The 23,898-nt window shown below is 36.5% G+C and overlaps 1 protein-coding gene across 1 annotated transcript in view; it reads left to right on the top strand.

Moving 5' to 3' along the window:
• The window catches only part of LPCAT1 (lysophosphatidylcholine acyltransferase 1), a 57,570-nt gene that overhangs the window by 11,902 nt on the left and 21,770 nt on the right, over positions 1-23,898 (top strand). Inside the window, exons 4-8 of the mRNA XM_009280206.1 lie at positions 1,346-1,406; positions 3,988-4,046; positions 9,013-9,047; positions 11,689-11,743; positions 15,247-15,329. Coding sequence (XP_009278481.1) covers positions 1,346-1,406; positions 3,988-4,046; positions 9,013-9,047; positions 11,689-11,743; positions 15,247-15,329 — 293 coding nt within the window. The remainder of the gene's footprint in view (positions 1-1,345; positions 1,407-3,987; positions 4,047-9,012; positions 9,048-11,688; positions 11,744-15,246; positions 15,330-23,898) is intronic.

Raw genomic sequence — 23,898 nt, 5'->3', positions numbered from 1 at the left:
GACTGGGTAAGTACATGGGAATACAGCACTATTAAGTGATACTAAATGGACAGATCATAGGAGGTTTAGAAAGTCCTCTAAGAAGAAAATAATCAGGTGTGCAGTAGAATACCTGGGGGAGTATTGTGTGCTCTTGCCCTTCTCAGGATTTTGGCATACTGTCATTGTTGGAGAAGTGATACTGGCCAAGACAGCCCAAGCAGTTCAGATGTTCCAATAGCCAAAGTACACCTCTATTAGACCACATGATGAAAACATTGCTAAAATAAGTGGCTCAGGGTTTTTTCTGCACCTGAAATATGACTATAATGTGCCTTGGAAGAGAGTAATGGGAAGGAAGGGATGACTACCTAAGGTCTCAGTTTTCTAGAAGCATGTGATTATTTTGAAAACTTGAAGCATTCTTCTTGTGAATTTTTGAGATTAAGATACAGTACGTCTTTCATGGCATTGTTACTACTACAGTGGTTACATCCGCATACTGGACTACAGAAACATTATAAACAGTTATAAACAATGTGACAGAAAGGTGATATATAGCTTTCACATCATGACTTTCATCAATAGATTTGAAAGCACTAAAAAGTAAGTATTCTTACTTACGGATAAAGAAACTGAGTTGCAGAGCTGAAGTGATTTCCAGAATATCTAGCAAGCTAGTACCAGAGTGGGCAATAAAAGTAGTAATGTTAATTCTAGTCCATTGCTTTGTCCCCTTATGAAATGTATTTATTTCCTTTAACTGTCTTGTTCTCTAACTCCACAAAATTCCAGCAGTTCTTGGCTTTTTGCTGTCAGAAACTTTTTTTTTAACAATCTAACCTCTTCCTCTGAATTCGGTTCAACTTGAGCATTTTTTGCGTTGTTAGAATTCTGTTTAGATATTTTTCAGCCTCTATCATTCTGACATCTGTGCACATGCCAGTAATAAATGCAAGAAGAAAATAAGTCTTCCTTTTCTTAGCCTGTAAGCAGGTAGCTTGGGACCAGGAATTTTGTTTTGGTGCAAAACAGAATATGGTATTTTTACCAGCACCAAAACCTTTTGTGAAAATTCTCTTGTACTCACAAGTGTTTCTGGTCACTGTCAGTGTTCCAATCGCATAGGATTATTATCGGAGGTCAAGAAAGAGGCAAATTCACAGATAGAGAAAAATAATTTGACTATTAAGACAGAACTTTGACTTCTTTATTGAGCAGTATTTTTTTTTTTACTCTAGCTGAACTGTTTTTCCCTGAAAACTTTTTTTACTGTAATCAGTTAACGTTAGCTTTGAAAAGATGTGTTTATAAATAAATCCACGTTGAAATATTTCTTAAAAGTCAACTTTTTTTTTACTTCAAGATAATGATATTCCCAGAGGGCACTTGCACAAACCGATCCTGTCTAATTACATTCAAGCCTGGTAGGTATGATGCTCATTTCTCTGTTCTCCACAGAATGTTCTTGTATCTTCATTTTCTGAAATACCACTTGCATTGTAATTTGCTTGCTGTTGCAGAAGTTGAGTTAACAATCTTGCAGTAGGGTGGAATTGAATAGAAATTTTCTGATGCTACAAAAGGATTGTAGTTCCACTGTTGAGCAAAAATGTTTTAGATAATTCAGATTTTTTTCTTGGCTTCTGAGATGCATATGAGCTGGAGGACTGATGTTTCTTACTGGGTTTTTGTTTGTCGTTGTTGCTTTTTCTTTTTTTTTTTTCCCCTCCCCCCTCCATTTCCTATTTTGGGTCTGTCATGCAGCATTTAGATACACTATAAAAGCTTAAGGTATCAGTGCGTATCTATTTCAGGCTGCTGCAGCATTTGTTGCTGTATTGTATGTGGTTGATTCCTCTCGAACTCTTCTGTTGAGTTGCGTTCTGGTGAAGATGGCACAAGAATCTTGCCAGTATAGCAATGTTAACAGAGGCTGTCATTTTTTACAATCTCTTTTTTATTTAGCATCCACATTCTAAGCTCTTTTCAGTTAATATCACCCTTTTAGCTTATCAAATTAGTAGAGTATAACACTGAACGTTGTTGCAGCTGTAAACTGCAGTTACAACAGGGAGAAATGCCAACACTGCAGTAAACAGTTTTTTCTTTACTGCAATAGTGAACCACCAATGTTTAATGTAAACCTGCCTTTAGGATGTAGGTAGGGAGATGGTGAATGAGGAGACTGCAGTGAGCAATGCAGTTGTGAATGTGTTTTTTGACTCTTCCTAGGTTTCTGCCTAGCTCATTGTGTTCTGGTCTTACTGTGTGTCTTATATTTTGTGTTGCTTACAACTTACATATCGCTATTAGAATATCATGCAGCGAGTCAGCATTGTGATTCCTTGCACTGGGTCATTTCGCTGAAGGAATCTCAGTATTGTCTCCTGAACAAACATTCAAAAAGCTTTTCTTCCTCCCCTCTCAGCTCTTGCCTTTTTACATGAATGAGTGGTGGTTAGGAGACCATCCACTTCCTTCGCTCTTTACTCTCCCTCTCCCTCTCTCTATCTGAATCCTGGCCATGCTTTGAAAACCAGCTTGAGTCCCTCATTAAACCTCTGATTTCCTGCCCTCCCTCTGTGCCATAGACATTCCAGGCACCATATACCTTCTGCCTCAAATCCCCACTCTATCTTCCTCTCCTCTGGTCTAGTACATACCGCTGTCTGCCTCTTGACTGTCTCACTTTTCCTACTGGAACCTGTTTCTGTATCCGTCCAGCCTACCAGAAATCCTTTGCCTCAAAATTCCTCACATCAAATTACGTTAGGTCTCTATTCAAGTAACTGCTTTCAGGATGCCTTTCCCCATTCTACTCATACGGCCTTCACTCCTTGCTCTTGCTACGCTGTTTTTTGGTTTTGTGTTCGTGCAAGCTAGTCATACAGGCAAGCTAGTCTAGTTCTGTTTAAGTGGTGGTTTTGTCATCTACCACTCAGATTTTGTCGTCTTTGGATTCTTTCAAAAGTTGCTTGGGCTGTTGTTTTTGGAGACTGAATAGGAAGTACCACTGGGCCAAGAACCAAATCTCTGCAGGATCCCATTCAACCTTCATTTGAAGATGTTTATACTCCATTTACAATTACTTCTTTTACATCTATGCAATTATTCTGTAAAGCAAATGTAGTGCTAAGAATACAGTATTCTTCCATCATTCAGTTCTTAATTCTAATCGAAACATTAGGCAGAACTTGGTAAATTGCTATAAAAAACATAGTTTGAGTGAAGACTGTCTTGAATAGTTGTTTTCACGAGATAAGGATGTTTAGAGAAATCTTGAGCAAGATAGTTATCATGCTTAGCCAATCTTTGTGCTAGAAACCAAGAAAATGATTAGCAAATGACATTTATAGATCTTGTGCTACTTATTTATCAGAACTATAATTTTCATATGAAATGAAGCAATACTTCTGTACAGTAGCTCTAGTTCAATACTTTCTAACTATTAGATTTTCCATAGCTACAGAATAAACAAATAAGCCCTTCTGAAGGGAATTAAGGTGGGAGAAAAGTTAAATTAATTCTGTTACTTCAGAGATGATAGATTTCCTATAAATTGGTGTTACTCAGTTAAAAATAGAAAGCTGCTCTTGCATAAGAAAGCTTAGGTTCTTCACCAAAAAATACTGTTGACCACAGGGAATATATTGACTTAACTGTCTTTGACATACTTCTTTTTTTTTTTAATCATTTATCAAGCTAAATTTGGTACTGGTCTTTGACTTGTGTACATGACAATTTATGTAAGTGGTAGAGGATAATTTAGAGAATGCAATCAAGCATTCTTAATTTATCTTCTGAAAAGATGGATATACATTGTCATTCTTCAGTGCTTGCTTTTTAGATTACTTCTGAGGCTACTTTTGGATCGTATCTTTTCACTATCAACTAATTCCTATGCATATCAGCCCAGTAATTGTATAATTTTTTTCTTTACTGCAATAGATTTCTTCTGTACCGAAGTGCACTATAAAGTAATGATGTGTCGTATGTGCCTTCTAGGAGCATTTATTCCTGGAGTTCCTGTACAGCCAGTGGTTTTACGTTATCCAAACAAACTGGTAAGTTCAGCTTGCAGTAAATATGGGGCATTTTCCTCTAAATACTTTGGCACTTCTGTAATCTTTTAGGTTAGATAATTAGATTAATAAATTTGGAAAGCATTAATAAATGCTGGGTATGTATTCCTTAAGCCTCTAGCAATATAAATAGTCTTAACTGATACAGTTTAAATGTTTCTGCTTTTATTAAGTTACTCCTTTAAAACAGTGCTCTGAAAGTTATTCAGGTTGTTAGAAGTACTGTACAAATGACAAGACAAATGTCAATTTCTGCCTAGGATCTGTGTTCCCATGTGCTCCCTGTTACTGCAATGTGTGCTGGAGAGTTTTCTTAATATCATTTATTGCTGGAAGATGCTTCTGCACCTCCTGCCTGTGGGGGTGTTAGTCACAAATTAAAGCAACTAGCTAAATGATAATAGAATAATGTGTTGGGGACCTCGGCACCTTTGTAAGGTGTCTCGTTGTCCATGTTCTACATTCACTGTCCACTTGGCTAAGGAATGCTAGACACTAGCTAATTTGGAGTAGTCCTTCAATATAAATGAGATTCACGTAAATTATACATGCAAATTCTAGTGTTTATTTACAATATCTAAATTAAACAATTGTTACAAATGCTTGTAAAGATATAGGCAAAGGAATGAAGACAAAGCTCACTTGATCTACTTCACGATCAAGCCTACAAGAAAGCACAGAAGAAGGATTTTTTTTTTAATATTATTATTCAGTTTACCTGATGTAGATTACTTTCCTCTCCTACTGCAGCCAGAAACTTGTCTGTCTACATTCCTTGATTAATTAGAAGATGCTTCCTGGTGAACTTTGCTAGCTTTTTTACTTGAAGTTTCTTTTTGAGCCCTCTCAGGCTATTTTCAGGTCCAGTCTGTCCCCTTCAAAAATAGAAGTTATTTAGGGGAGGATGGGAGGAGTGTCAGAAGTAAAATAAGGACTACCTTGCCTCTTTGCTGATGCATGTCACATCAAAAGATCTCATGTCATCTCTCTTTGACTAGCCCATTAACAACCCCTCGATCTAAGGAAGGATTTCGTTTCCTCTTGGTACCTGAGTGCTTATGTTTTAAAGTGTTTCCATCCATTGTTCTTTCTGTCAATTTACAGGTTGATATAAAACATATGCTTGATCTAAAAATAAAAGAACCTAAGCAAAGTTAATATACATAGACCACCACTTGCTCTTGACTGAGACACGGTGTGATGGCAGTCAACTAATTTGCAGTAACAAACCCCAAAATGATCTTTGTGGATGCTGTGACAAGTATAGCAGCCTGTTATGCTCGCATAGTATTAATTGCATTGTAGTAGGTTGCCTGGGACTTTTCATTACATAACTGTTTTATTTTCACGAAGAAAGATTCTTTTCTAAAAATATTTTTAAACCTTTATTGCACTGCCAGTTTAAATTGCAAATATGCACGTGCCTTATGTCATACTTAATATACCTTGCTACTTTTGGTTAATAGTAAACGTATTTATAACAATATCAAACAATATAAAGCTATCAAACATTAATTTGCAAGTATCTTCAAAAATCCATTCTCATACGGAAATGTCCTTATTGCCTGTAGTACATAATATGCAATGTTTGTAAACTAATATTAAAAATTACTAATACTCTATTAACAGAAATAATGAGCTTTTTACGTTGAGGTAAATCAATGTAAATTTTAATGAAAATTTTCATGCATTTTTATATTATTGCAAAATGTCATTAAAAAAACTGTAAATATTTATATAGATACCCATCGGAGTTGGCCTGAATCTGTGTATGGAACTTTACGGCAATTAAAAGTATTAGGTAAAAGTAAAACACTTAGGTTTTCAGTGCCATACTGAGTCATTTAACCTCCTACGGTCTACTTCCACTAAGTGTTAAGGGGGAGGAGAATAATTGCTATTACTATTTAATTTTTAGATTAGCTTGGGGGCTGCAGATGAGTTGCAGCAAAGTTAGAATTAGGAGAAGAAGGAGGAGTATGATGTGATACGTGAAGGTGAGATTTATTTTGGTTAGGATGCAGTTAAGAGGTAGCAAGTAAGAACAGCAGAGTAGGGAGATAACATTGTTTTTCATAAACTAAGCATTTCTAGCAAACTTTAATTGTCTCTGGCTTCCTGTTTGTTGCCTTGTTTGACCGCTACATATTATAATTTTAGGTTTAGAAAGGAATTTTGTAAGATCTTTGCTTAGCCAGTGAATTCCAGTTATGCGTTGTGTGCAGTCACCCCACTGCTTTTAGCTTGAACTGCCTTCTTTGTTCTACCTTCAGAGCTCTGAGTTCCACAGTACAGATGAGAACAGTCTTGGACTTGAGTGCAGCTGACTGTTTTGGGAGGCTTTTGGAGATCAGAGCCTGGTGTGAATGTAGTAGGTGTATGCACTCTTACATGTTTATTTCCTTGTACTCTATTCAAGAACTAGGTAAAATACTACTGTTCTGCAGTGGACTGAAACGTGGCAAAAAATGATGATGTAAATTCAGTTCTCTTCTAGCAAATAAATCTAGTTCTGGTTGCCATGAAGAACTGTTTCTAGTCAGGGTTGCCATCTGAATACCTTCCTTCTTTGGGCTTGTGATTGTTTGCAGTAGGCGATGCCTCTGGTCCTGTGTCGATGTTTCTTTAGGAGTAGTATGTTAGTTTGCTCTTCTTGATGCATGAACAGAAAGACATTTTAAGGCTTAATGTTGTTTAGACATGAAATTCAAAATTTGCTCCTGTTTATCTAGTTTTGTAGCATTTTGCCTATTGGATGCTAGACAGCTATTACCTATATTCTAATTAGAAGAAATGCTCTAATGTCTCCATCCATAGGTTCTACAGCAATCCTTTTTGCAACTCATTTTTACACTCATTTTCTTCGTGTATACACCTTTTCCTTCATTTGAATTTTCTGTCAGTGCTGGTGATTATGAAAGGCTATATACCTGTTTAAATATCACAGAGCCATTTAAAATGTATTTTTATGTCCAAGTGTCTTCCACAGGTAACTGCTATTTGATAAGAGATTTGGCAGCATCTCTTGTGCAGCTTTGGTGTATCAGGGTTGATTGAGCATGTCAAAACACAGCCAATCTGCTGTTTGAAGCTTGGCATGATTCTCAGTACCTTCTTGTGTCAAATACAAATTATATGGAAGATGTACTTCTACACAATTCAAAGGATTCATTATCTAGATGCAAAAGTTTCTAAGTGTACTCAGAATGCTATCAAAGTGAATGCTGTCCATAAGCCTAAGCTGGTAGCTGTGTTTAAATATAAAAGGTATCTAAACTAGGTACGGAAAATACCACTTCCCGTCTTCTGCTTGCTGTTTTTATCATGAAAATATTGGATAGGCTAGCAGGAGTCTCCTACAAAATAGGTCTGCCTCTTGCAGAACAGAATCCTGTCTTCTACTATGTAGCATTTATAGTAGTCATCCCTGCTGCATCTTCATGTTCTCGATGAGAAAAAGCATGCACGTCTGCTGAGACATTCACATGGGGCATTTCTTACAGGACTTACTTGCAGTATTCTCAGACACATCAAAATTGCCAGAAACAGTTTAACAGTAAAACTATAGACATTAAAGTTCTACAAGATCATTACATGGAGAAGTATGTTTTCATGCACGTATGTTGATTCCTAGGGATGAAATTGTTCTTTATCATATTTTGTTTGATTTAAAGTAATTGTTGAAAGTCAATATTTAAATTTAGTTGTCCTTCATGATATATTGACCTTATTCCAAGCTGCTGATCAATCACATTAATCACATTTTTCACCTTTTATGGATGTGTTGCTTGCTTTCATTTTTACTTGTGACAGTCTTTTGCTCTAAATGGTAATTAAAACATGAGTTTGACTTGATTTTTCAATATCATGGCACATGTGATCCCCTAAACTCTCTAAAATAGTTTTGGATGGTAACAAAGAACTGAACTGGAACACTTTCAGTAGGTTGATAGAAATATCTTTCTGATCTTGTCTTTTAGAAACCTGAATTTAGAGAGTCCTCTTGTCTTTCCATTAATGACTTGTACATTTTTTTCCCAGTTGGTCAGAACAGTAGCTTGGAACTAATTTTCAGGTTTTTGGATTCATTCTTCTATGCTTAAACCTAGTCTCCAAGTATCACAGTTTTTTCCTCTGCTGTTTTCTTAGTCTTACAGTTAAAAATGTGATGACCTTTACTGTCATATTCCTTCTTATCACCTGTTACATACTTGTTTCCAGGTCTCGGTTTCCTTTTTGCTGTTTTCATCTTGTTCACTTCTTTTCCTATTTGTCCTCTCTTAGTGTTTTACACACTATTCATCTCAGCCATCTAACAGTGCTGCTGGTCTTGCCCCAGAGTAAATTGGTGGGTTTAGATGTCTTATAACGTACCTTTTGATTCTTGGATCAGGTAGGTGGATGTATGCTGTCTGTGAGTAAAGGCAACTGGAAAAATACTGTTTTGAGGTAAGACATAAGGTCTTACTTGTCCTACTGCTTTATGTCAGTTGAGCAGACTCCCTTTCAGTCATCTCCACAGGTCCCAAACACTGCAGAAGTGTTAGAGTGTTCATATCTATCGCTGGGAGGTCCAAGTAAAGTGTAGGGACACTTGAGGGACACCCTGTTGAGCAGGATGGGTTAGGAAAATACACATGGACTATGCATACCAAGGAACATCAGCTTACAGTAAATAACTTTCTTTTCCAAGGCTAACAGCATTTGAAGAATCCCTGGATCTTTAAATATTTTATGAATATAGATACTCTGTGCTTAAGAGCTGGTTACTGGGTATTTCCTAGATACATAAAGGGTAGGCTGAATCCTGTTGGGGCTAAGAACTTTTGCAAAGAGGGTATTGAAGTTTCCATGAAAACCTTTTAGTCATATGTCATCAGTTATACTATCTATAATGTAAGAAAAGTTTAAAGTACAATAATTGCAACTGTCATGCTTCTTTTCTTAGGATACAATCACATGGACATGGCAAGGGCCAGGAGCGTAAGTGGTTTGTTTTATTGCTTATATCATGATTGCTTTCCTTCATTAGTTTTTATTTACATGTCTTATAGGCATATACAGTCAAGTAGTAATTGCTGGTTATTGGATTATTCTTTGGGATTAATTTGTGTCTTTTATCTATTGTTCCCCAATTATGATAATATTCAGTTAGAGGAATCCAGGTATGAACAGTGTAATTCTGCTGCTACGATTCTGGTGGTTTGCAGAATGGATTTTAGGTTATTTCAAAAAAATTATTTTATTTTTTTTTAGCCAGGTACCTGAAGTAAAACAACTTGCTTCTGCTCTATGGATTTTATTGCCTGCAAATCACTTTGGTGTGCTTCTGTATAAAATCTGTATGGCTATTTTTTGAAATTGGTCTAGTCCCACAGAAACAGTCAACCCACACAGGGAATTTGGAGATACTGTTTCCATTATCTTGCCTGAATGTAACTTCGATTTTTTTATTTTTTTAAACAAAATGTTATTCTAGAGGTTTCTTAGCAAATTCACGTAATGTAAAATACTAAATGAAGCAGTTCTTGCTTGTTTAAAAACATAATTTTTTTAGCACTGTTTTCATGTTGGGGTTGGAGTAGAAGTTCTGAAATGTTTAGATGAAGATCAAAACAAGAAATTTTGAACCCTAAGTAAAGGGGAGTTGGTTTCTATGGTTAATGGCTTGCCATTAGCCTCCTCCTTGGGAACTATTGTTTTGAATGTCCCACCTGAGATCCTATATTTCAGTAGTAATGAGGAAACCATTGGGATTAGCCAAAATTCTAAATTAATTTTGCACCTTCAAATGGACTAGGAACCAGGTCTAATTAAGGACACATCTAGATTTGGAGAATTGAGGAAATCATTGATCACTTTTAAACGTTCAGCTTTCAGTTAAATCATCACGTTGGAAGTAGATGAATCCATGATAGTGTCTAAAGTAGGTACTGCAGCATTTACTGCATGGAAGGATTTCTGTTCTCTCCTTGTGAGTTCCTACCTCTTCCCTTGCATTTGCACTGCAGTTCATCTAGCAAATTAACTCAGCCAGAGGGGAGAAAGGTGAGTAGCTTACTTCCAGTTTAGTGTCCTACCTGAGGAGTCAAGAACACATAAAAGGAGGAAGAAGAGGAAAGGAACTTGTAGATGTGTTGCCTCAGATCACTTTAATGTGTACAAAACTCTTATTCGGAAGTGCTGACCTCTGCTAATAAAGTTTAATTAAATTAAAGCTGAATCAGAATCTGTGGCAGCATGTGATGTTATGCAAATTCACTGGCTCAGTTTAAATTACAGCTTTACTTAATTAGGATTAATTCTCCTGAGTGACCTAAAATGTGTTTCTGATGTCTTAGCAGAAAATACTGTTAAGACTGATACAGTTTTCACTTTCTCAGCAAACGTCTCTCTTCTGCTGTCATAGTGTTAGCCAAAACTTAATCTGGAAATGTTGGTGTATCCAGGAGTATTCTGTTCAAAGTTGATGTAGCCTATAAAATGGATTGAAAACTCATCACGTGGAAACTATACACTTTCTTCCACTTATGGAAAGTAATGTTTTTACTAGCTTGACAGTATTCAGAGCAGGTGAACTGACTCTACCTTGAAAACAAAGATTGACTATAGCATACAACTTAAATTTTCTCTACATCGGACTTGAGTTAGATACAGGTTCTATCAGGTTTTTTTAAATTGATATTTATAATTGAAGGTTTAATCTTTGAGGATTACGGAGAGTTGGCAGAGAGAAAAGTTTACTTGTAACTTACTGGGGTTTTTTAATGCTTTTGGTCAAGGACCTAGAAACCAGACTTTCACATTTCCTGTCAGTGACGTAAACTTCAAATCACAAATTCCACTGTTGTTCTTGCTCCTTTTCTTTGCTTTAATGTGTTGGAAGTTCAGTAGGAAAGAAGGGGAGAAAAGAAAATGTGTTGCAGCCCTGAATGAGTGTATAGCAAAATGAGTAGGGTGTTGCTTCTAGGAACTGCACTTTATCTGCCTAAGGGGATTTTGACCAGCCTTCCCCTCACAGTGACTGACTGCTGTAACTACCTAGATAGTGTATAAAATGTGGCTACTGATGCTGCTCCCTAATTTAGGTTTACTAAATCCTTTCCTGGATTTGAATCTTACTGCTTTCTAAGGTCAAGTTTGTTCCAGTATCTTGTGTCTTAGGCTACTAAAACACATGTACTGCATTTCATTAACAGACTTCTGAAGTATAATGAACTTTGATTCCAAACCAAGGTAATGATAAAATCTTAGTGGTTATAATTAATCTTGCCAACTCTATGCTGAATACAGCATTTTCCTGAAACAGACTTACTCTTTCTTTACGCACTATGCATACATCATATCTTACTGTATCTATTAGTACCTGTATATCATATTACTGCTTGTCTTCCTGCTTTTGGGTATCTTTTAAGATGCAACTTCAGTGTAAATTGCTTTTGTTCCACCTTACAGAATGTAGTGTATAGAAGTACTCTCAAAGACCTTTTCTGTTAATTTTGTATCTGAATATGATCATACCTACAAGTAGGAATGTGACTTGAAGACTTTGGAGCATAATGTACTACTGTTTCTCTACATGTAATTTTTTCCTCCACCCTTTTCCTTTTTTTTTCCCTTTTAGGTTAGAAATTCTGTGGCTTACTTTGTGTCAGTTTCACAATTCTGTGGAAATTGAGGTCAGTAAAAAAACCCCAGTGTATTCTGAGCAATATCAGAATATATAATATTGTACTTAATTCTGCAGTAAAAGTTTGTATTCAAACTTCATATTTTAAAACAGCCTGGAAAAACAGGTTAAAATACCACTTATGTTTTAGACAAATGGCTTCCGTGTCTGAAAATGTAGCCTAAAAATGGAATAACAAAATATAGTTTTCCACTTGGCTTAAGACTTTACTTTCTTATTCATTTAAATTGAGTAGATAGATTTCTGACTCTGTTTACTGTTTAGAGTCTTTTGTGAACAAATTTCTTGTCTTTTAATTGCCTGATTGCTATTCCAGCTAGTATACCAACTGTGTGTTAGATATCCAAGTGTGTGGATGCTGATGTACAAACTAAGGACAATCTTCTAGAGAAAAATCATTGTGAGTGGTTTCTTATAGGCCAGAGAGGTTATTTAATATGTCTGGCTAAACTTTTTATTAGGCTGCACTGTTCAGAATGTGAAATTGGAAAACACAATGAAAAATTAAGTTTATGTATATTCTTAACTTTGTTTTGAGGAAAACACTATGTGATCCTAACGCTGAAGACTATTGTAGTGAAAATGCGAAAACAATTAAAACCTTTCCTTTTAAACTGCTGTCCTTATGCATTTTACAGAGAGTAACTACATTTTTGTGGAGAGGTGTGGTATTTTAAAGGTGTTATATAGGATATTTGACAGATATTCTGCGGTTCTTCTGCTTACATTTTTTTAATAATGAAGTAGCTACTTATCTCTGACTGATGGCAGGGTAAATTAGTAAGAACAACTATTACATATTTACATACACATATGTTACTATTGTAACATACAACATATGCTAATCACAGTATTTATCATTGCTATGCTCTCTGTTTACTTATTTATGCTATAAATTCTTCTCAGAAATAATGAATGCACAAAGTAACAGCCAGTGAACAGTTGTATGTATTGTAGAAATAGGTGGTTTGTGTTATCACTTTAGTTGCATGTTTTCAGCTATTAATAGTATACTTTTAAAAAAAGAAAATTAAAAATCTTATTTCCAAAACAGTGGCCTGTTTTTGGTAGAAGGGCCAGGGAGCAACTGCCTCACACAGGGATAAGACAAACCAGCTGATTGGCAGGATGCCGAGTTTCTATAGCAAGTAGAGAACTTGCACAAGGACAAGTTATGATCTTTGGTCGCCTTTATTTAAAAAAAAAAAAAAAAAAAAGCGCTAGTGACTTTCTGAAATACTCCATACTGAAGCAGGAGCTGGCAGCGGGTAGAGGAGCAGAGCTGTTTGCAAGGCTGCTCGCAAGTATGAGGCAGAGTACTGGAGAGCTACTTGTTGAATCTGTTTTTGTAAGGAAGTGCTGCAGATCTAGGAAAGTAGAGGGAAAATGAGTTGTTCTGTGTTCAAAGTCGTGTTTTTTCCCTGGTCTCCAAAGTCTGTTGGCTTTTATTCCTGCTTTGTTCCATCAGCACAGGGATACTGGCAAATACCAACCAGCCTTGATACCAGAATTACTGCTGAAGATCCAATAACTCAGGGAGGTGTACAGCAAAACAACACAACTTTAGTATGTTTTTGATCAAATGATAGCTCGTAAGGTCTAACAGCCAGCAATCAGGATCCAAAGCTTGTTAGTCTGGGCTTCTCTGTATATAACGTATGTTCTGGCATGCCATACATGTCATCCAGCCATGTATATTGAGAAGCAAGCATTTGTGTAGATTTTATAATAGGTTACTATAAATATTGGCCTGCCTATCCATCCATCCTGTACTTGGAACTGGCATGCAAGCAATTGTGTGAAGAAAGGGTATGTGATCACCCGCACATGTAGTTTGTTTTGGCTCGTGTAGGTTTGTTTTGCTGGCCTGTCAGCTTCAGTGTTCGTACATCCATCACAGTCTGCAGCAGCTGAGAGTTCTTCTCCTAGTTTTGTTAGTGGTGCTGAAATGATCGTGCTATTTCTGTCCAGTTAGGCACAGACATGTAGGACACCTCTGAAATTGCCTCATATTCAAACTTGTCCTGTGTTTGGATGAATGACTTGAAGCAATTTGCCATTCAAAGTAAAAGAAATAGAATTGGGTTTGGAACTCAAAGGAACAGTCTTTCCGTCTCTGTTAGCTTCACAGTTTTTGTGCTTTTGTATATTACATCACATCAGGCTGGTGTACCTGTTTGTAAACCTAGAAGACAGGAGTCATATGTCTTCAATTGCAGTGGTGCATATAGGGAAAACTGTAGCAAAACCCAAAATAAATTAAAGATTTGTCCATCACTGAATACTTCTAAGAAACAGTTAGACAAACATCTAATGGCAGAATTTTCGGTACTGCTGATCGTACCATTATACAATTCTGAAAATACAGCTAACTTCATAGTTATTGAGAAGTATTTGCTTAAATGATAAACTTTATGTTTATTTCCCAATTCTTATTTTCTTTTTTAAAGACCAGCGTGAAATTTCTGGATCATAATTCCCATTTTGTATTACCGATAGGTAATTATATGAAATATAACTAAGCTTATTACAAATTTGGCTTCTACTTCAGAAGCTTTCCATGGGATTACAAACATTTTGTTCACTTAGTGCATAGAGTCATTGTGTTGCACTACTAAGGGAATTGTCTGTCTGGTACTGAGCAGGGGTGGGAATCGGAGTGATCCCTTCTTGTTCCTTCTATCTGAGAAGTTAGTTATTTGACAGAAATGGGATGTTTTGAGCGTTTTTATAGGTGAGACTGGCCATGGTCTTGGGGCTTACATCACATTTCAATGATGATTTCAACTTAAAAACATAGCCAAAAGCTGGAAGGTCTTTTAATATAGGCCATCCCATTCTGAAAGCTGCCTTTTCTGTTGCAGGTCTCCAGCAGTTCTGGTTTAATTTTCCCCTTCCAGCCTCAACTGTTCTGTGGTTCTGTGGCCATCTGCATTTATTTAGAATTTTTATTTCAATTGAGTATTAATATCCAGTGTCCAATTTGAAGGAGAATTTTTTTCAAAACCTCCAACAGAAGATAAAAACACTTCTGATGTGTACATTAAGCAGTCATACATGATTTCAAAATGTGTAAATACCTGATGTCCTGAGAATTTGAATTCTTAATATTTAAGCTATAGAACAATGTTGATGTAGCAGGTGCATTTCTTGGTTATCTGCAAAGTGCTGAACAATATAGGATGTATGAGAAAAGTTTGCAAGGAAATGCTAATACTTTTAAATGATTTAAAAATTCCTGGTCCCACTTATGAAAGGAAGATAAAACTCTCTACTCCATGAGGTAAGAAATGAGCAGGGTCACTGTTATATGAATTTCTAGAAGTGTGTCCTTAAGCATTTAAGAGTTCAATTTTTACTTCTTCAGTAGTCCTTTTGTTAATATAATTTTGTAAGTAGCAACAAACTTCATACATCTTTCGCTATAGTGCTATAATAGAGATTGTTTAAAATGTTAAATATTCTTGGTATAATTCAGTTCTCTGTATGCAGTTTCTACCCGTGTATATTCCTTCAGAAGAAGAAAGAAAAAATCCAGTGTTATATGCCAATAACGTCAGACGTGTAATGGCAGAGTAAGTATGTTGTAATATGGAATAAAAATAGATACATGGTTTTAATTTTAGGATCAAGAAAATGTCATGAAATCAAGTCAGTGTAGTTGCCTGCTTGCAAAGAAGCTTGTAGTCTGCAGTAGCGTATACAAAACGTTTTATATAGGAGTTGCCTTCCTCTATGAGAAGGCCAGGGAGCCACAAATACAGCAGGAACTGTAGGAGTTGCTTACTTTTTTAACATGTCTTCATGTAACAAGCCGGTTCTGCTTGCTGCTGTGGCTATTTAGTCCTCTGGGGAGAAAGGTATAGTTGAATTGTATGAAAGTTAATGTAACTGAATTTTGTGCTATTGAAGTTGCATTTTTAAGCTATGACTTTTTTAATGAGGTTAATAATAGTTTCATGTATTCATTGTTAGCCTGTGGTTATTTCAAACAGTAAAGCACAGGAAAGCTGCTTGTGTTGGAAATAGAGCACTGATATAATGCAAAGAACTAACTGAAGTTGAATGTTAATGTGAGGACACTTTAACAATGCTTGTCTATAGTGTATAATAAAGCTAACATCAAATACGCAGACCTTCATTCTATTTTGTTGTATTTTTAATTAACCTCTCGTTCATTCATTTTTTTGTCCTTTCAGTAAATCTTCCATTAGTCAGTAGATGTTCTTTTCAGTATTTACAGAGAATCCTCAGGTCTATGGTCATTAATAATTCTTGAAGGATTTATGAATCTTTCTACTCTAAATTTTGAAAGAACCTGTGAAATCTTAATTTCCTTTGTGTAACTTCTCTTCCGTTCCTAAGTTATCAGTTTCAACCAAAGGCCAGTTTGTAGACAGAAACTGGTAATCCTTCTCTGGTTTATAAGCAGAACCCAGCTCTGTGAGTTTCCTTAAGGATGTTAGGCCTATAATATAACAATAGATCAATACTCGATCCGTTGTATGAAAAGACATTTCTCAAAAGAAAAAACAAAAGGATCTGTGTGAATCAACCTGTCTTAGAGTTGCGGTGGCCTCAAAGAGTTTTGTAGTTAATTTAAGACAGTCAGCTGGCACTACATGAAAGTGTTGTCCTCAGACTTTGGGTAGAAGGCTGTGTTATGAAACCTTCGTTCTGAACTCTACTCCAGTCAGATGACAGGGATTGTGTGGTATAAGGGGAAATTTTTAAAGACTACAGAGGTTTACAACAACCTGCATATTGAAAGCCTTCCCTTCTATGTGTGCGTAGGAGGAGAGAGATGATTTTCCTCTTCCTTTTGTTTCTCCCTCCCACCTCTGAAGAATTAGGCATTTGGGGTAACAGAAGTGGGATGCCGGTCTAAAGGGAAGACTGTCAGAATGGGGGATAGCAAATACGGCTTGCTTTGAGATGAAGAAGGGGCTGCAGATGCTGTGTTGATGTGAAAGGAAAATAAATGTGGATATCAAAGTTCTGAAGTTAAAATGCAGATGGGACTAAACAAGAATGCTGACTCCTGGATACTGTGGATTACTGTAGACCAGTTAAAATAACATCAACATAACCAAAATTTATTTACTTCTGGCCACTTCGAGATGCTTACTTCTAGTGGCAGTTCTCCAGACTCTCCCAGTTCATTCATGTGGCTTTTGGTGTAGGAGATGCCAGCTCAGATGTAGTCAGTCTGTTCTGGAGCTGTAGCAGTTGCAACTGTAGCACCTCAGACGCTGTTTGGTGCTAGCATTGTACCCTGCATTCGTGAATAAAGGACAGTATTACTAGATTTGTCTCCTTTTCTTGAAGATTGAATCAGTGACAGTGTACTGTTTTGATGTCAAGAGGTCACTTCAGGATCTGTTTAGATGTCTGCTTTCCCCTTCTTCCCCATCATATTTTTCTGGAAGAAGAGTCTAATACTACTGGATATTTTGCAGTAGTGGGACTGCCAGCAGAGGTGGCAGTCCCAGATAGTAATGCATTTGTGAGTCTAGAACCAGTATTGCGGCAAAAAACCTTGTGTCTTGCCCCTAATTTCAAGGGGAATTGATAGAACTTGCTGAGTGCAACAATAGATACTATTTCCACTCCTGAAATCTGTTTGCCTTCATCATAATCTTGTCTCGTGAACAGCTTCTGTTAAGTGTTGAACAAAGCACTTGACAGGATGTCTGATTCTTATGCTGCTTCTACTTGTTGACTCTATAAAGAATTTTTGGTTTAGCCTTATTTATTTAGATTTTCTGTGGGCAGCCACAGATGCGAGTGATGGGAGTCTCTAGATAGTTCCTGTTCACTTATATATAAATTGAATATTTGATAAAGGAGATGCTGTCATTCACAGAGGTTTGCTTCCTTAGGACATAATTTCTTGCAAGACAGATGGATTTACCTGCCCAAATAGTGAAACCCAAAGTGAGCCTGGCCTTTTGGCTCTCTGTTTCAGGCCAGGGACTTCAAGCATAACTGTTCTCCTGTGCTTCACGTTCCCTCAGGCAGCCATACCAATAACAAAGGAAATGCCATTTTTTAACTGCTGTAGTGCTCTACATGTCTTTATTGTATTCCTTCTCATCTGAGATGACAAGTATTGTATACTTTTGAAGATGCATTCAAGTGTTAACCCACCACTTGCATCATTCATCTTTGCTGCTGCCATATACCATCCATTTGAGTATGAACATACTGGTTTGCTTTTCCTGGACCATATTGGGGATGATTATCTCATTGACGTGAACGTTGTGACCAGAAGTTACTCAGTCCGGATTACTATTCTGCAAGCACCCTTCCTGCTGCTTTTCAGGACCTCATTTCACAGACTTTTCTTCTAAACTAAACATAGTTTATGTTTTACTTAATTCAAATGTAATATGAGCTGATCTCTTCTTGATTGATGGTGTTTCATTATTTGTGCACTGATCTGTCACCAAATTCCACAAGAATCCAGGTGATACATTTCCATTTTTTAAAGGACACTCTGTTGTGGTAGAAAATTAATTTAAGGCTCACAACTTCTACAGACCTTTCAGTTGAGCCTGTGGCTACTTGCTTCCTGCAACGCTAACTTGTAGTGATATCTTTCGTTGCAGTCCTTCTCATCAGGAGGATGAGCAAGATCCAAGCCTTAGCGCTTGATCGCTTTACAGCATCTGTAAAAATCCAAAGTTTCTTTCTAAAAGGGCTTCTTAATCTCACCTATGCAATTACCAGTATTTTAATGTCTGTGATCTTCAAACTTTTTTTTCTCATTGACAGATATTTATTCAGTAGCATTGGGCCAAAAACTAGAATCACGTGCAGTCTTGTTACAGCCACTCAGCTCACTGTTTCTTCTGTTTTGGGGATTATCTCTGTAATCAGAACTGGAATTACTCAGGCAGGATAGCCACTGCTGCTGAATAGTGACTCCATGCTTGTCTTCCTTTGGATCATTTTCTTATTGTGCACAAAAGGTATGTGCAGATTAAATTAATCTACTGTTTTAAAGCATGGACCCCTACTTATTCCCTATCAATATGCTTTGCATTTGATTTTCTCATACAACCTATTTTGTTTGAGTGAGTCTTGAGTGAGCCAGTCTTTCTGGCCTTGTTCTGACTGCTACTCTGTTTAGTCAATACCCATCTCATCCACAACATGCTGTCAGGAAGTGTGCTTAGAGTCACTTTCAAATCACTGAAAATGTTGAGTGCTTTTAAATATGGCAACAGTCTGTGCAGGTTCTCTCCTTAAAATAAATAAATAAGATTTGGTGATATCTTGAGTTCTAATTCACTTTGTGTGTTCCTTAATGCTCTAATACAGTTCTGATACCACCATACTAGTAAGTCATGCCATGTAGATACATATTGTATTAGCTCATTTTTGTAAATATTACTTATAATTGCAAAATTGTCATTTTGGTCTTTATGTGTGTGAGCTGTTATCACCTTAGGTTGATGGTAGTCAATGTGGATTATTTTGATTTGTTAATTTATTAATTTCAGCACTTACTCTTTCTTCTATATATTTTCTAGTTGAGTGTCAAGCTTTCTGGCCTATGTTGTTACATTTTTAAAATTCTTTTTTATATCTTCAAAGTATTAACTCATGATTTGCTGGAACTACGGTAGTGTTGTAAAATAGTCAGTGTGTACACTTGAGGCTTCAATCCCAGCTCTTCTAGAATTATTAGGAGCAAATCATCTGACCTTGCCATCACAAGTATTTATTTCTAAAAATTTCACAGTAATAAAGGAAACTTCTCTACCATTGTTAAAGCATTGGAAAGTACTTCATTTTATTCATAAGATATGTCATCTTAATTGTTGCCTCATGTAAAGTATCTATGGCATATGACAGCTGTTTTTGCCTCTTGGCAATTTTACTATCCTCAGCTGGTAATAAGTTTTCCTCTGTTTTTACCTTTCCATATTGGTTTTTCTGCATCGTAGTTTCTAATTTACTGATACCCATTTTAAAGTTCGTTTGTTTTGTGGGTTTTTTTTTTGTTTGGGATTTATTTTCTCTGAAAAAATTACTAGTTGTCTCTTTTCTTTGTGGGATTGTAGCCTTTTGCCTGTTGAATAGATTCTTGAACACCTAATTTTCATTAGCACTTTTACTCTGGAAGACATCTGATAGTTGTAAAGTAATCAAAGTACTGTTTAGAGTATAGAAATACTGCTTTAAAGAGAAAGTAGGTAACTCTTCCACTCCCACTTTGCAAAACAAAATTTGTTAGTTTGTTACCTTACTATCAATTAGGGCTCAAATGTATTTAAAAGGAGTATGTCAGCAGCTCACCTAGTTAGTTGCATGTACTTAGCACTTCAAAATAGGGAAGAATATGGTTTAGATGGTACAACTTGGAAAAAAATGCAAGTTAAAATATTGCAACTTTCTTAATTTTTTTTATGCATATGGCAGATGTTTAGGCTGAAACCTGATGGAAACTGGACACCTTTGCCCCTTTGTTTTTCAAAACTGTAAGCACTTCAGAACTGAAGTTCTGTCAGCATTACTGATTTGAGCATTTCATTTTTCTGATCTTTCTGGTGTTAGAACTCAGCATTATAACTACATACATGACACTAGCCAGGAGTTTTGAAGTTTCTTTTGTGGGAGCCCAGAAGGGCAGACTTCCTGTAGAAATACCAAAATGTCATAGTCTGGTTTGCATTTTTCCAATAACTTTGTTCTTCTCCACTTACACAAACATTTAAAGACATGGTTTTATATTTACAGTAGATGCTTAAATCAGTTAAAGTGCAGAGTGTTAGACATGGAACTTGAAAACATCTGTCTTCCTTATGTTTCCTCTGTCAAGTCCTTGCCGGGATCACTTTCCCCTTGTTGGACCATGTCATACTGTTAAAGCAGTAACTCTTATCAGCTTGACATATGAGGATTACACTTTTGCTTTTGAGAAATGAATCCTTTTTTTCCAGCATGCTGGTGAAGACAAAAGATATTACAGATAGTCTTCTGTGTCCATTTCGCCCTTTGTCATTTTCTGCATAGTCAAAATCAGATTTTTTTTTTTCTTGCAGGCTTTGACAGTATCAGAATGTGATCTCTGCCACTGTACATGATACGGTAATGCTAGTTGCTGAAGAATAGCCTTGAGGATGTGGGTTTACAGTAGCTTACTGGTCTATCTCATGGCTATTTGTTGTATTTCAGTGGTCAATTAAATCTAACTTTGGAAAAACGGCTGTGCTCTGGGCCTATGTTGTCTGAAGTTTTATATGTGATTCTGCAGAAGCACTGGTTGGATGCTCAGCACTCAACTTTGAAATTCAAGACTTTTTTTGTCATTTTTATACCATCAAAGGCATGAGGATCAGTATAAGTGGAATTACTGAAGTGCTGGCATTAACAAGCATCCATTTGTTTAGGTTTCAGGCCATATACAAAAATGGAGATGAGAACTACATTGTGCACTCTTTATTTCTGGGCCTGCTGTAAGTGTGGCAATTAGGCAAATGTAGTTACTGAACAGAGTTAACTCTATGCAGCTTCTTGCTAAGTTTATTTTCTCAAGGAAGAAACACATTTTTTTAAAGTTAAGTAATATTTTGCAACAGTCTCGTTTAAACTAGATTTTTGAATGCTGACAACACAAAGAGAGCCTGCTTCATTTTTCACCCCTTGAAGATTGGTGATGTACAGGCCTACAAGACCAACAATTGCAGGACCCATTTTCTTAATACAAGGGATAAATGCAGCTGTTAGCAGCTTCTTTTTCTGTCTAAAAATTAAACCATCTTGAAATATTATATTCTTGATGTGAACTCCAGATTCTTATGACTGGACCTTTATTTGCTTGGAGAATGTCACAAAGTAGTAGTAGTCCAGGGAGAGAAAAGGTGCTACCTACCCCGGCCTTCCAAAACTAAAAAGGTGAAAGCTCTTCAGCGGGAAAGAAAATTTTTTTAAAGTTAAGTAATATTTTGCAACAGTCTCGTTTAAACTAGATTTTTGAATGCTGACAACACAAAGAGAGCCTGCTTCATTTTTCACCCCTTGAAGATTGGTGATGTACAGGCCTACAAGACCAACAATTGCAGGACCCATTTTCTTAATACAAGGGATAAATGCAGCTGTTAGCAGCTTCTTTTTCTGTCTAAAAATTAAACCATCTTGAAATATTATATTCTTGATGTGAACTCCAGATTCTTATGACTGGACCTTTATTTGCTTGGAGAATGTCACAAAGTAGTAGTAGTCCAGGGAGAGAAAAGGTGCTACCTACCCGGGCCTTCCAAAACTAAAAAGGTGAAAGCTCTTCAGCTTGGGAAAGAAAGAAAGAAAAAAAAAAAGTGGAGGGTTGCTTTGAAGGTCAGTAAAATCATGAGTGTTCTGGAAATGCATAGTAAGGAAAGTCTGTTACTTTCCATAGCAGAAGAAATGGAAGGCACTCAACAGTACATCAGCTGAAAGTAAATGGAAATACTCTTTAAAACATGCACAAAATTGTGGCATTTACTACGAGATGCATAAAATGAATTCATCAGAGCTGAGATATACTGTAAAAAATTTGATCCATCAGTGATTCTAAAACACAGTGGTACAAATAGTCTCTGGTTCAGGAAGTACCTATACAGATGACTACTAGAAGCTGGGGTTATTTGTCCACCATGTTTTGTATGTCTTTTTCCTAAACATCTGATAGTGAAGTAAAATACCAAATTTGATATCCTTTTAATGTTTTCAGCACCCTATAAAGATTATAGCTGATTTAAAGGGGTTTTTTTGAGCAGCCTGTGGAATATTTTCTAGATTAGTTCACAGTTCTGCTTATTAACAATGTAAAACATTTTGAAAATGTTTTTGTTGAAGTGTAGATTCAGAATGTCACAATATTGCCTGTACTATTTTCTCTCACTTTGGATAATATTACAGCAGTCACATTCTGTTTTACGTTCGGAATTTTGCATGCGTGGTGGATTGGTATGCAGAAAATGAGAAAGTTGATAATTTATTTTTATATTATGACTGCACAAGTGTTAGACATAGGGAGCTGTTTGGTGTGAGAAGTCAGGATGTAACAAGTACAACTGTTGTGTGTAACAGATTGGGTTGGCAGGAAGGCTTTTGGGCTTTGGTTTGGTTTTGGTTTGTTTTTATTTTCTTGAGGTTACTTACTGACTTTGGTATTTCATGTAGTATGATATCATGAAAGGTAAATAGGCAGCATTTCAGGGAAGGTAGGGAGGGAAAAAGTCTCAAGGTATGTCAAGCCAGACATGCACATCTGGCCGTATAAAATTGCTGAACTTTAAAAAAGGCCAGGCTCCGGTTAACTGACTGTGAAAGCAGAGGTAGTATGAAGAAAAGAGGAAGAAAAAAAAATGCTTCCAAGTTAAGATATGGGAAAAGCTGTTATATTCCTAGTTTATTAAAAACATTGGGTTGCACTTGTAATTTGCATCTCAAATTGAAATGATCTTTGTTTTTCCTAGCAGTTGAATTGAAGTAGAGAAAGATTGCCCTGGAGATAAGCTGGAATAGTTTGGTAACTGGTTCTGCAGAAAATCCTGTGAGTTGCAGTTGCACCCAGGCTTTACAGTGAACTCTAGTATGCCAGTCTTTATTCTAAGAAATTGAAAAATTCACAAGTCTTAGCACAAATAATGAATTTTATGTTCCCCAGCTTCAGTTTCTTCAACATTCTGAGCTGAAATCAAGGTCCTTTTGTGTTAAACTGCTAGCCCTATACAGCTTGTAACTTATCTTCTGAACTCAAGAGCCGCTTGAACTCTAATTTGTCTGGCCTTGGTTGATCTTATGACTGAACTTTACTGTGAGCAAAAGTTGTTTCTTCCCCTTCTTTACTTCTGATCTTTGTAATTCTGAAAGTGTGGATGTATATATAAATACACTGTTTCAGTCATTTTGCTTTTTTTGGAAGTCCAAAGGCTGGAGAACTGCCAACAGGTGAGCAAGAGAAGATGCTTTTATCCTTCTCAATCCTGTTTTGTGTATGTGTTGACGCTGGGCATATGTGCAGGCATTAATTGTAGTGGGAATTTTCCTGTACTGATAGCACTGTAAGTCTGGCTCAAATACTGCTCCTTCTGTAAGGGGTGCACACAGCTATAAAAAGATGCAGGTTGTATTTTCCCCTTATGGTTTGCC

This window comes from Aptenodytes forsteri, unplaced genomic scaffold, assembly GCF_000699145.1.
Source record: "Aptenodytes forsteri isolate BGI_AS27 unplaced genomic scaffold, ASM69914v1 Scaffold114, whole genome shotgun sequence".
Lineage (NCBI taxonomy): Eukaryota > Metazoa > Chordata > Aves > Sphenisciformes > Spheniscidae > Aptenodytes > Aptenodytes forsteri.
Note: the sequence above shows the minus strand (reverse complement) of the source record. Positions and strands in the feature narration are given on the sequence as shown.